Source organism: Psittacula echo, assembly GCF_963264785.1.
Source record: "Psittacula echo genome assembly, chromosome: 1".
In the NCBI taxonomy this organism is placed as follows: domain Eukaryota; kingdom Metazoa; phylum Chordata; class Aves; order Psittaciformes; family Psittacidae; genus Psittacula; species Psittacula echo.
Genome location: NC_137735.1, coordinates 2,824,336 through 2,836,939, shown reverse-complemented (window position 1 = coordinate 2,836,939; position 12,604 = coordinate 2,824,336). Strand labels below are relative to the sequence as shown.

General features: G+C 49.9%; 1 protein-coding gene across 1 annotated transcript; it reads right to left on the bottom strand.

Annotated features, from left to right (window-relative positions):
* Window positions 1-2,734: 2,734 nt before the first annotated feature.
* On the bottom strand, window positions 2,735-11,830 carry LOC308231371 (5-hydroxytryptamine receptor 7-like; the record flags this gene model as incomplete). Its single annotated transcript, XM_080636686.1, has 2 exons — window positions 2,735-3,509; window positions 11,319-11,830. 2 exons carry the CDS (start codon window positions 11,828-11,830, stop codon window positions 2,735-2,737), a joined length of 1,287 nt encoding a protein of 428 aa, XP_080492812.1.
* Between the last annotated feature and the right edge of the window lie 774 nt (window positions 11,831-12,604).

Sequence of the window (12,604 nt, the reverse complement as noted above, 5' to 3'; positions counted from 1 at the left end):
AGCAGCTGCTTAGTTTTAATCCAGACAGCTCTGTCAAAAGAGCACTGTTAACTCCATGGCAGGGAAAGAGCTGGGGGAGCCTTGGGAGGAATCCCTGCTGGAATCCCATGTCCCCATGGCAGGTCAGAGTCAGAGACCAGCTGCTGCTAAAATGTTGTGACAGAGATGATGGCCCGAAGTGTTTTCTGGGAGGAAAGGGGCTGGTTTTGTTAAGCAGGTCATGGCAGTCGGACCACGCCTGGAGGCTTGTGTGGGGAATTGTGATGCGGCTTGGAGCAACCTGGTCTAGTTGAAGATGTCCTTGCTTATTGCAAGGGAGGTTGGACCAGATGAGCTTTAAAGTTCCCTTCCAATCCAAGCCATTCCATGATTCTGACTTACTGTATGGGCTTGGAAGCAGAAGCATCATGAGAAGTTGCAACCAAGCTGGGGAAGGGTGATGAGTAGCAAGAGCACCATACACTTTCAAGGAGAAGTAGAGAGGTTGTGGCAAGATTTAGCCAGTTCATGTGAAAGAAATGTGAACACAAGAAGGTGAGGGTTGGTGGGGTCTCTGGTTAGCAGGATGCAAGACCACAGGGTATCCCAGGGACCTCACTCATGTTTCCTTGGGCAATAGCATCTGTCTTGGTCAGAATGGCAGAGGACAGGTCCCTACTGCTGGCATCCACTTTAGACAGTTCATCAAGGCTGGATTTTGTGTTTGTCTTGGACATAAATTAGAAGCCTCTGAGCAAAGGGACAAGGGACTGAGTGTGGCTGCAAGGGATGTGATGCTCTGCCTTCAACAGACAGCCTGGTCCAGGCAGCCTTGCACAAACCCAACACCAACATACAACTGTAGGTAGCAAACCATGGGAGACAGAAAGCAAACTGTTAACTATCTTAGCAGCATCACTCACTACTCTTCAAAGAGCTCCTGTGTGGGATAACAGGTGAAGGAGAGCTCTAGCTAAACCTCTATGATCCCTCCTGACTAAGTCCTCCTTCAAATCTCTTTGCTGTCTGCTCTTTAAGCATTTCCCACTGGAGACCCATACAACAGCTATAACCACCTCCTCTGTTCCTATGTGAAATTGTGGCTGTGAGGACATGAGCTTGGAGAATATCTGGACACACTGTTGTTTCTGTGCACAAACTCTCAGTCCCTTAGGACATTTCCACTGGGCTTCACAGCATTTTCACTGCTGCATTTCACACCAATATAAATTGGAGACCTTGTTGGACATCTCTAGAGACAGCAAGTGTTAAAAGAAACAGAATGGAAATTATTCTGTTTCTCGAGTCTCTGTTCAAAAGAGAAGTGAGAGCACAAAAGATTTCATGGCAGAAATCTTGATTATTAAGCCAAATCGTGCCAGCTGTCAGCCAAGACATCCAACAACCAACTTAGCTATGCAAGGAGGCATCCTACTGCATGACGCTGCAAGAGTTGGGTCTACCGCCACTCATACACTCTTGCTTGATAAAGGAAACCTATAGTGGCAGGAGGGCTAGAAACTTCTTCCCCTGAGCCTCTGAACAGCCTGGCTTTGACTGGAAAACCCAGACAGGAGATGTTCAAACAGCTGACCCCATAGAGCAGACATCGGTTTCAAACGGGCAACTGTTTGTGGGGCTGCAAAGCGAGGATCACGCAATGAGGTTGGTCAGCAGCAAAGAGGACTGCAGGAAGACAAGTCCCACCACCACACAGAAGTAAAGGGATGCTTTGAAATCGAAGTAACTGAAGTCTTTACACCAAAATAAGGAAACCAGATGTGCTTTTTTTCCTTTTTTTTAAAAAAAAGGATACATCATTGAGTGTATTTTTCCAAGCTTGCTGGACATCGCACTGAAGCACTGTAAAGCTGTCAGAGAAATCACATACTTTTTTCTGTTGTCAACCAAAGCATGCTTTTATGGAGTCAATTAGCCACGAATTAGGAGCACACATCACTTGTCTGAGAACGAATTACCATACAACCCAATACACATAACTGTCATTGCCCCAGTGAGGAGACTGTCAGGCTTTCCTATCCAACCATAAAGGAAGCTTCATGTTCAGTTGTGTTCCGTTCTGTAAGCGTGCTTCTTTCAAGTGCTGCAGTGCTACAGTGTGAGGGGAAACGGGGTCATTGGTATTACTGCTCTGACATGCAAACCTGGACAGGAGCCAGCGTGTAAAATGCAGTTACATAGGTGGAAAGAGTTCATGTAAGCTGGGATGGCACAAGTGCTTGGATCTACAACAGAGCCTATAGCTGCTGTGATGTTTGACAGAGAAGTGCAGCCAATGTCATCTTTACATGGTCTATTGTGTGCCCTCCACAGACCTTAGAGCCCTTTTTGAAGGTGGAGAGACAGAGTCTGGTAAAGTTTTAAGGGTTTTTTGTCTGTTTGTTTGGTTGGGAGGGTTTCTTTTCCTTTCCTTTTAACAGATGGGGAAACTGAGGCACAGAAAGGTGGTGTGACTTGCCCACAGTCGGTGGTAGACCTTGAACCCCCCCAGTCTTGCTCACAGCTTTTCAGCTCCCACTTGGGACATGGTGAGAAGGAGGGGCTGCCCACTTTGTTCCCAATGCAAGAACCTCAGCTCCTCCAAGGGCAAGGGGAAGCGATGTCACTCTCAGCGGTGGCAGGGGGGACAATGGCACGCATGGTTTCCACCAGCCCCAGGAGGCAAGAGAAGCAAGGAACCTGAAATGGAGAGGCAGGGATTTGTTGGACAGGCACTGAGCGAGAGGACATGGCCCTACAGGATGCATTCATGCCTCTCTGTGGCTTTCAGGGCCTCATGCATGCTGGCGGCGGAGAGCCTCCTGTTGATGTTCCTGTACCTGCACCTCAGGAGGTTCCAGAAAGTAGTCCTCAAGTCTCGGTTAAAGAAAGCGTAAATCAAAGGGTTGATGAGGGAGTTGGTGTATCCCAACCAGAGCAGAGTCCTCTCCAGCCTCAGGGGCATGCAGCTGCAGCGGATGCCACAGATGAAAGGCCGAGCTGTTGACATCAAGAAGAAGGGAAGCCAGCAAAAGGTGAATGCCCCCACGATAATGCCGAGGGTCCTGGCTGCTTTCTGCTCCCGTTTGAAGATGGAAATGTTCTTTCGGTCTTGCCGGAGCAGTTTGGAGAGCGTGGCGCATTCCTCCACCGCTTTGGTGCGCTTGGAGCTGTGGTGGTGGCTCCGGTTGGAAGCCTCCAGGCAATAGACACCTTCCTCTTCATAGTGCTTGGGGAAGTTCATGAAGCGATGCTTCTCGGCACTGACCTTGGCTGCTTTGTAGATCCGGCTGTACATGACGAGCATGACCGCCATGGGGATGTAGAAGGCAACCCCTGTGGAGTACACTGTGTAGCCAAAGTCCTGGCTGATGAGACAGACTCTTTCCACTGTGACGTTCTTGGCCCAGCCAAAAAGAGGAGGAAGAGTGATGGAGGCAGAGAGGAGCCAGACGATGAAGACCATCTTGGCCATCAACTTCCCGTTCTGTCTCACGGGGTAGGTCAGTGGCCGAGTGATCCCCAGATACCTGGAAAAGAGAGGAGTTGTAAAGGGTTAAGAGGGTTGCAAGGTGTGAGTGCTGTTGGGGTGGGTTTCATGCCCAATCACAAGTTAATGCTCCATCACAAGGCAAGAAATTAAATCACCAAATGGAAACGTACACGGGGTTGTAAAGCTGGAGTATCTTCTGTAGAGCCTTTCAGCTCTCTTGTCTGAGCACCCTGTTTCAGCTATTCCCCACTGCTTTCTTGTATCCCTTCCATACATGACACGTCATTTAATTGCTGAGTGCAGTCCAAGCTCCACATGGCTTTCTAAGGGATAAAAATGCTTTAAAAAAGCTCAATTTTCCATCAGAACTAGTTTGTACAGGGAACATGCAACAACTTCCAGACATGGGGTTGGACTAGATGACCTTCGAAGGTCTCTAACCCAAACTATGCTATGATTCTACGGCATGAAACTCACTGTTGACTGCAGCCTTCCTGGGGAAGCACACAGGAGTGGAGTGGGTGATCCACAGAGTAATACTTGCACCAGAATACACCAGGACTGCCTCCAGATAAAATGAATAGACCCATACTGGTGTTTAATGGGAAGTGGGAAGGACAACACCCTTCTCTTTTTTTTCCAGGCAATTTTGGAGCAATCTCACCTTTGTGAATACTTGAGGATGTGTCTGGATGGGCACAGAAAGCAGAACTAGCAATCGGGTAATGGACTGAGGTGCAAGACTGACAGCTCTTCACGCACACCTTCTTTAAGCCAATGGGACCCATGGGAGGCACCACTGTCGGCAGCACACCCATCACTCCCCTCTCCATCATAGAATTGTAGAATAGTTCGGGTTGGAAAGGACCTTAAGATCATCCAGTTCCAACCCCCTGCATGGGCAGGAACACCTCACACTAAACCACGTCACCCAAGGCCAGCTTGCAGTATTAGAACAAATCTACTGTTCCTACAACATCTACTCATGATGACCTCTGGAAGCCAAGACAAGAGAGACATAAACAGCTCGAGCCGCCTGCTCCCTTGCATGGCCCATAGCTCCTGAAGTAATGGCATCCAGCCCTCCCTTGAGAGTAAAATAAGAGGAGTTCCAAGTAACAGAGTTCAGAAGCATGTGGTGACCCATAGATCTGCACAGCTTGATGCCTGGAGTTAGGTGTTACCTTCTTATCTTGACTGAAAGGATCTGGAGAGTGCATCAGCCACCAGCTCCTGGTTATGGTTGTGTGATTTTGAACCCCAGGCTATGGGGTATGATTTTAAATCATCCCCAGCCTTGATTGAGAGGGTTTTTGTGACTAAGAAATGGTGTCAACTGTTAGTAAATTATAATTGCAAACCCATAAATCAGCCGGGCGTTGGCCACTGTCAGCCAATGTTCCCTCTGAAAAACATCTGCCTGCTGTTCAGCCTCAATCAATCCAGCAAAAACCTCTTGCAACTCATACGGGTTTCTTCTATGCTATGGCCTTTTTGATCCAAACCTGCTGTTAGGAATATGTAGGCATTTTTAGGCAGGATCACATCACCTCTTAACTGCTCTTGGATAAACTGGCAATCCAAAGGGGCAGTGAGAACAGAAGCTGCGTGGATATTTTTTGAAGCTGTTCAAGGAAAGAACAGTCTTTTCGGCCCCAAAAGGAACATTTCTGGAGTGACTTTTACCTCTGTTGTGTCATTATTTCCTTTCTGAGAATCAGCCTCGTTGCAAGTGTTTGGAGATTTTTTATTCCCTGATTATTTCCCTTTTCCAGATCATTCCCCAAGATTGGAAATAAAGTAAAAATAAATCCAATTTACCCTTGCTTCCTGACTGCTAAATAAATTCCAAGCCCAAAGTGCTCTCCCCTGCCTCCCTGATCAAATGAATTTGAATTCATTCACTGACTTATTCTTTCCCTGTTTTCCTCTGTATTTTCTTTATCTGGCCTTACAAACAAAACCCAAGCAAAACCCTCTATGACCACCTTTGTTGCTTGAACACCCAGCAGCATGGTGAAGGAGGAGATGTGGACAACAGGGTTGGGTTTTGGTGCTGTTCTTCCAATACACACCATCTTCTCCTTCCCTGCTCATGGCAGGGGGTTGGAACTTAATTCTTAAGGTCCTTTCCAACCCAAACCATTCTATGATTCTATATATATATATTTTATATAGAATCATGGAATCATAGAATCGTAGAATCATAGAGTGGTTTGGGTTGGAAATCTTGTTCTAGGAAGGGACTATAGAGAAAGAAGAGAGTTGATGTCCTCTAAGCTGGGAGAACACCATGCCCATGCTGTTGCATCTCCAAATTCAGCACCTAAAAATATCACTCATCTCTATATCCCAAGCTGAGAACTTTGCAAACTCATATATGCTATGTGGTGCTATATCCTTTATTATGCTATTACTGGGTTTCCTTTTAGAAGCTGATCCACTCGGGATTTGCCGAAAACTTCAAGGAATTTACACGCTAGCCAAGCCAAATGCACAGTGACAAGATTTAAAAAGCAGGCAAAGCTGACACATTTCATCTGCGGGTGGAGGAAACGGGGCTGTTTTGAGGTCTTTGCTTATCATTCCGATGCGAGCGGGAAGACCTCAAAATAGGCCAGCGTTTAGAGCAGTGCGGGAGGCGAGACTGCACAGACATGCCATGAAATTCAAATCAAATTCTCTCCCTTCAGTTCTTTTTCCCTGTTGTTTTCCTTTTAGTTGCGTCTGTCTTGTTGTTAATCAAGTTTAGCGGTAATCAGGTAACGAAAGCCAGTTCCTGGAGCACTGATTCGTGCCGCTTCGTAGGATCCCCCCCTGTGCAGAGCTGATTGTGCAGCCACTTGTTCCTTGTGCAATAAACTCCTTCCATATCCTCGTTCCCATGGATGTCTTGGCAGCCTGAGTGCTGACCATAGGGTAGGAGGCCTGCCCCAAGCTGTGCTCCACCATCAACCCCATGGACGAGCCAATTCAGCGCACTTAGAGTAAGATCAACGTTAATCCTTGAATCCTTCTGTCAAGGATTAAATAATAAAGGAAAACAAAAGCTCTCCAAGGTTCCCTTATCTCCATTCTGCAGCTGGTGAACCGGGAAAGGACAAACCTCCACTCACACAGGTAGGCTGAACCCAAATGTACCCAGAGCTGGGGTTTCTTGGACCCCACTGTTTTCTTGCTCAATCTCTCCTGGCCCTATTTAAGCTCCACACCTGATTTCCAAGCTAATGCTATGTCTGCCCCATCCTGATGAAGGAGAGGGAGGTGGAGGATGCAAAGGGCAACTCCCTATGGCTTCATCTGCCTGTGTCCTAAGCCACGCTTGGTGGGAGCATCCCATGGGTGCATCCCACCTCCCTGGAGATGCAATGCAGGGATGTACAGGGCCTGGGGCATGTTCAGATGAAGGACAAGGGAAAGGCAAGCCAGCAAAATGCTGTGCAGGTTTCATCCCACCAGCTCTTTTGGGAGGTATTCTTTCTAGGGAAGGCAATGTCAGTTTGGGTTAGATCATCTGATTTGGGGTAAAAAATACCTGCCAAGGAGATGGGAGAGCACCAGTAGGGCTGCCTGGGAAATGGATGGAGACCTTTTCTCCGTTAGGAAAACCTGAAGTGATATGTGGGGTTTGGGAGCTTATTTGTCAGCCACTTGGCATTTTTACAGAGAGCTTCATCAAAAGCTAAACAGCCAAAAGGGTTTTTTTTCCTTGTCATCTTGTTTTTGCTCGGTAGCATTAAAGAATCCATAGCATTGTCAGGCTTTCCTATAAGAAAAATGTAAGAGAAAAATGGAGGTTTCCAGCATATTTCTTTTCGGATTCAAAAGAAAATCAATCAAATCTGCCTTCAGCCCAGATTAGTTCTACCAGCTCCAATCAAGAGGCTTTTAGAAAGCGTTCTGCATTAACAATCAATAACAGCAGCCTACATTTTAATAGAGCTCATCATTTTGGGCAAACCAAGCCTTTTGTATATCTGAGCTACCCAAATATGACGACACTTCAGCCATCAATAAAACCCAACCTCCTCTTTGGCAGAACAAGGCAGGTACCTACAGTGCTGACCAAGTTGGCTTTGAGGACAGAATGAAAGGAGATATTTATACTTCCGAGAAGCACCAGCGCTGTTCCTTTTCTCTCTTGCAGGGCAGGAGGAACAGCTTGCCATCATCACTGGTGGGGGGGGGCGGGAAATTTCAGTTAATGCCTTGCTGAGATGAAAAGCCATTTCATCTCTTCAGGCTCTCTGCAAACTCAGCTATCTTTTCTCTTTAGCTCTGTGGTCGGCTTTGCTTTGTCGCATCATAGGAAGGGAAAAGTGTGCTTTTGGAGATGGTTCCATCAGGAGCTAAAGCAAAAATCTTGCCCATCCCAAGTTTGGAGAAGAAGGACATCCAGGAGTGGTCCTGTGTCTGCACTCTCCCTCAATCCATCTCCATCAACTGCCTTGTTGGAGCGGTGGGGATGATGGGTTGATGTGGAGCAATGGCGACTTGCAGGATGCTCAAGATACTGCCCTGGGATAATTCACACAACTCACAGGCCATGGACTATTGAAGTAGAAAGCAGTAGGATGGTGCCCCAGTCACCTATTCCTCCTTCACACATCAGAGGGCATCCCAATCATTCCCATTACCGCCTGCACTTGGAGCATGCTCTTCTTCCCACCTAGAGCCAAGGTGGCACAGCGCACCCCTTCCTATGCCCTGCCAGTCCTCCTGCTCAAATCACAACCTTTGCTCTTTTCCTCTTTCTCCAGCTAGAAATGCATCTCAGGCAATTGCCCTCTAACTGCACAACTTCCACCATCAGGTATTTGGAAGGTCTGGGAGCAAACAGCGATGCTGTGGCCCATCTGGGCTCCCAGCACAGTGCAGTTCCCGTGCAAACGCACCCCAAGAACCCCAAGCCCAAGAAGACTCAGGCTCTATGGCAGCTTCTTGTATCACAGATTCTTTCTTTATCACCCTGCTGAGAAGTCTGAAGGACCCTGCTCCCTGCAGCATTTCCTTTCCTGCAGCTCCATTTTCCTCTAAACCATCCAAAAAGGATGGTGGGGATTGCATCGCTGGCAGCTGGAGAAGGTGCAGCAGAGATCATGGAATGGTTTGGGTTAGAAGGGACCTTAAAGCTCACTCAGTCCCAACCCGCTAGCAACCTTCCACTAGAGCAGGTTGCTCCAAGCCCCATCCAACCTGGCCTTGAACACTGCCAGGGATGGGGCAGGAGATGGATGAGCATTTGAGAGCCATAGGAGATGGGGCTCAGCGTCGCTGTGGGGTGGGAAGTTTTTCCCTCCCTGCAGCTCAGCACTGGCAGCAAGAGTTTTGCAGCAAGGACTTGAATCTGCCCCATTCCTGGGCTCCTCTGAGCTGCTCTCATTTAAGCCAAGGGTTTCAATTATGCAGATGGAACTCATGTCCATCCTGCATGGAACAGTTTGCTATCCATTGTCTTTCCCATGGCCATCAGCACTGGATGCCCCCACGCCGGTGACCCAGAAACCTTCTGCCTGGTCCAATTTCAATGGGGAAAGATAAATTGATGCCAACCCCAGCCACCTGCTTGCGCACAGACATGATGGACAATGGGAATCAATTGCAATGATGTTTGCGAAGGGCCAGTCCCATTTGTTTGTAAGTTTGGAAGAGGCTTTCTCCAGGAGATGGGATGAGATGGGATGGGGGTCAGTAGGGGGAAAAGTCTTTTGCCAAAGGATGGGATTGGTGGGAAGGGGAAAGGTGAAAGGGATGGGAAAAGGAAGGGGGAAAAAGAAGGGGAAAAAGGAAGGAGAAAAAGGAAGGGGAAAAAGGAAGAGGGGAAAAAGGAAGGGGGAAAAGGAAGAGGGGAAAGGAAGGGGGCGAAGGAAGGGTAAAAAGGAAGGGAGAAAAGGAAGGGTAAAAAGGAAAAGGGGAAAAAGGAAGGGGGAAAAGGAAGGGGAAAAAGGAAAAGGGGAAAAGGAAGAGGAGAAAAAGGAAGGGGAAAAAGGAAGGGGGGGAAAAAAGAAGAGGGGAAAAAGGAAGGGGGATACGGAATAGGAAAAAGGAAGGGGGAAGAGGGAAAAAGAAGGGGAAATTTTAAAGCACATCCAATCTGATCAGTGTGTAGCTGCCTCCCTGCTCCTCACTCATCAAGAGGAAGCATTGACATGTTCCATTACTGCATTTACTCTCTTTCCTCTATCAGAAACAGCCTCTGCCGGCTCTGGACACTCACCTGCCTTCTGTACAGACAGGCTTTTCATCAGGAAAAGCCAGTTCAGCAGAAGAGCAGGACCTTGCCGTGTGTCCTGGGAGTGACTGCGCTTTCGAACCAGCACTGCTGAGCTGAGCAGGGCAAAGGCAGCTCATAGGGGAGCAGCAGCTCGCGGGGGGAGGACTTTGGGGCAGAACTTGCTGTTCACCTGATGGGGGTAACATCAATCGCCATCAGCAGGCCTGGCTCTGTCCTCTCTGTCACCCCGTTTCACACCCGCGGAGGGTGAGCGTGGCTAAAGGCACGCAGCTCGTATGCAGCCCCCTGTCCCTGAGCTGCTCATCACAGCCCAGCGCAGCGGTGCCAGCGTAAACCCAAACCAAGCCCCATGAAAGCCAGCACGTGCGTCAGCTCTGTCCCACCGGCTCGTCACCGCCATGTCCCCGGTGACGCAGGCTGCTATAATTAGAGCCATGGAGGTGCTGGCTTGCTCGAGTCCTGCCAGTTTGTCTTAGCCTTCGCCTCCCAGCCTCAGGTGTGGGAGAGGAAGGCAGCAAAGCCTCACAAATGCCTGCACTGGGCTCAAACAGGGCTTCTGGGGATTGGGATGGGGTGGAGGGAGTTGATGACGTCCTTTAGGTGGGCTCTTAGGCAGAAGCTCTTCCCTGTGAGGGTGCTGAGGCGCTGGCCCAGGGTGCCCAGAGAAGCTGTGGCTGCCCCATCCCTGGCAGTGTTCAAGGCCAGGTTGGACACAGGGGCTTGGAGCAAGCTGCTCCAGTGGAAGGGGTCCCTGCCTGTGGCAGGGGGTTGGGACTGGATGAGCTTTAAGGTCCCTTCCAACCCAAACTCTTCTAGGATTCTATGACCCCTGGCAGAGGCAAAACTCCTGGGATGAGCAGAGCATCCCATAGGACTTAGGTCCAGAAGCCCCATAACCTGGATTTTCAAAGTGCATCTCTTGGGGGTTTGTGTTTTCTTGAGTAATTTTATAGCCCAGCTTCCTTCCATGGAGAAGGTCAGCTCACGGCTCTATCCTCTAGCTCTGTTCCTCAAGCCAAGGAGTCACAGAATCCCAGCCTGGTTTGTGTTGGAAGGGACCTTAAAGCTCCTCCAGCTCCAACCCCTGCCACGGGCAGGGACACCTTCCACTGGAGCAGCTTGCTCCAAGCCCCTGTGTCCAACCTGGCCTTGAACACTGCCAGGGATGGGGCAGCCACAGCTTCTCTGGGCACCCTGGGCCAGCGCCTCAGCACCCTCACAGGGAAGAGCTTCTGCCTAAGAGCTCATCTCAGTCTCCCCTTGGGCAGGTTCAAGCCATTCCCCTTGGCCTGTCCCTACAGGCCCTTGTCCCAAGCCCCTCTCCAGCTTTCTTACGGGAAGGAAGAAAAATGAGGAAAAGATGCCTGGAGGGGGAGGATTAAGCCAGTGACTTAGGGAAGTTGCTTGAGAAAGCACCTTAAAGCAGCTCTTCCAAAGGGACTGAGGCACCTTAATTCCTACAGAAAACCCTCAGCAACCTCATGAACCTGAAAAACACAATCAGAAGCATTGGTCCAACCAGGAGCACGATTCTAGTGGCCCTCAACCTCCAGAAACACCCTTACATTTGAGCTCACGTGAACACACAGCAGGTTCCGTGCCCTCCCTTACCTGTCCACACTGATGATGCACAAGGTCATGATGGAGGCGGTGCAGCACATAACGTCCATGGCGATGAACACGTTGCAGAACACCTTCCCAAAGAGCCACTCTCCCCCCACCAGGTCTGTGATGGTGACGAAGGGCATGACAGCGAAGGCCACCGACAGGTCAGCGGCCGCCAGGGACACCACCAGGTAGTTGGAGGGCTGCCGGAGCTTCTTGACGATGCACACGGAGATGATGACCAGCCCGTTGCCAGCGATGGTCATGAGGATGATGATGGAGAGCACGGCTCCGATGACGATCTTCTCAGTGTCCCCATAGAGCAGGATCTCCTCGCCGCAGTCCGTGGCGTTGGTGAGGTTGGAGGAGGGCAGCTCTGGCTCGGTTGGGATGGAGGGTTCCTCAGTCATGAATGGGTTCGGGAGCGGTTTCTGCGCCGGGTGCTGCTGCTGCTCTGCGTTCTCCACAAAGAGAAGGGGATGCTCCAGGAACCGCCTGGGGCTGACCCTCAGCAACATGCTCCGAGCTCACCGCAGCAGCAGGGCTCCCAGCAGTGACACCTCCAGTGACAAACCAGAGCATGGTGTCACAAACAGGATGAGCACGCAAAATACCCCTCCTCACCCCGACCCCGGCTCTGGCATCCCGAAGCTGGGATGTGGCTGGGTCTCACGTGCTCAGCAAGAAGCTGCTTCCCAAGTCTGCCTTAAAGACACACTGAAGGATGCTCGGGGAAAGCTCCTCTCCACTTTTAAAGGAGCCTGTGTTGCCTGCCTGATCGCCTGCCTGCTTTTCCAGCAGGATAGATACCAGCAGCCCATGGTATAAATGCCCACGGTATGATGTGCTGCTGCTGAGCTGTGCACTTCTCCTGTGCATCCACACATTGAAATCCCATGCAGCCACATGCATATTCTCCTATGTGGCTATCAAAGAGCATGTGACAACACAAGCCTCAGCCACAAACGTGTGCACGCACATCACCTGCATGCCTTAACACAGGAACTTCAGAGCTGTGCCTGTAAATCCATGCACATGGCATGTCATGGAAACACACGACCATGCGTACACACAGGAGTGTGGTGCAGAGCTGCAGGGTGCAGTGGGAGCGTATCCATCACATGCAGCATCCCCAGGGTACCATGCACTGTCAGAGCATCCCAGCCCATGCCCGGTGCTGTGAGCATCACGACACACACACAGCAGAGAAGCACAGAGAGCAGGTACCACGCTTCCACCCTGGGGTATTCACCCCTGTAAGTGTTTCCCAGCTATCAACTTTAGGGCAAGGC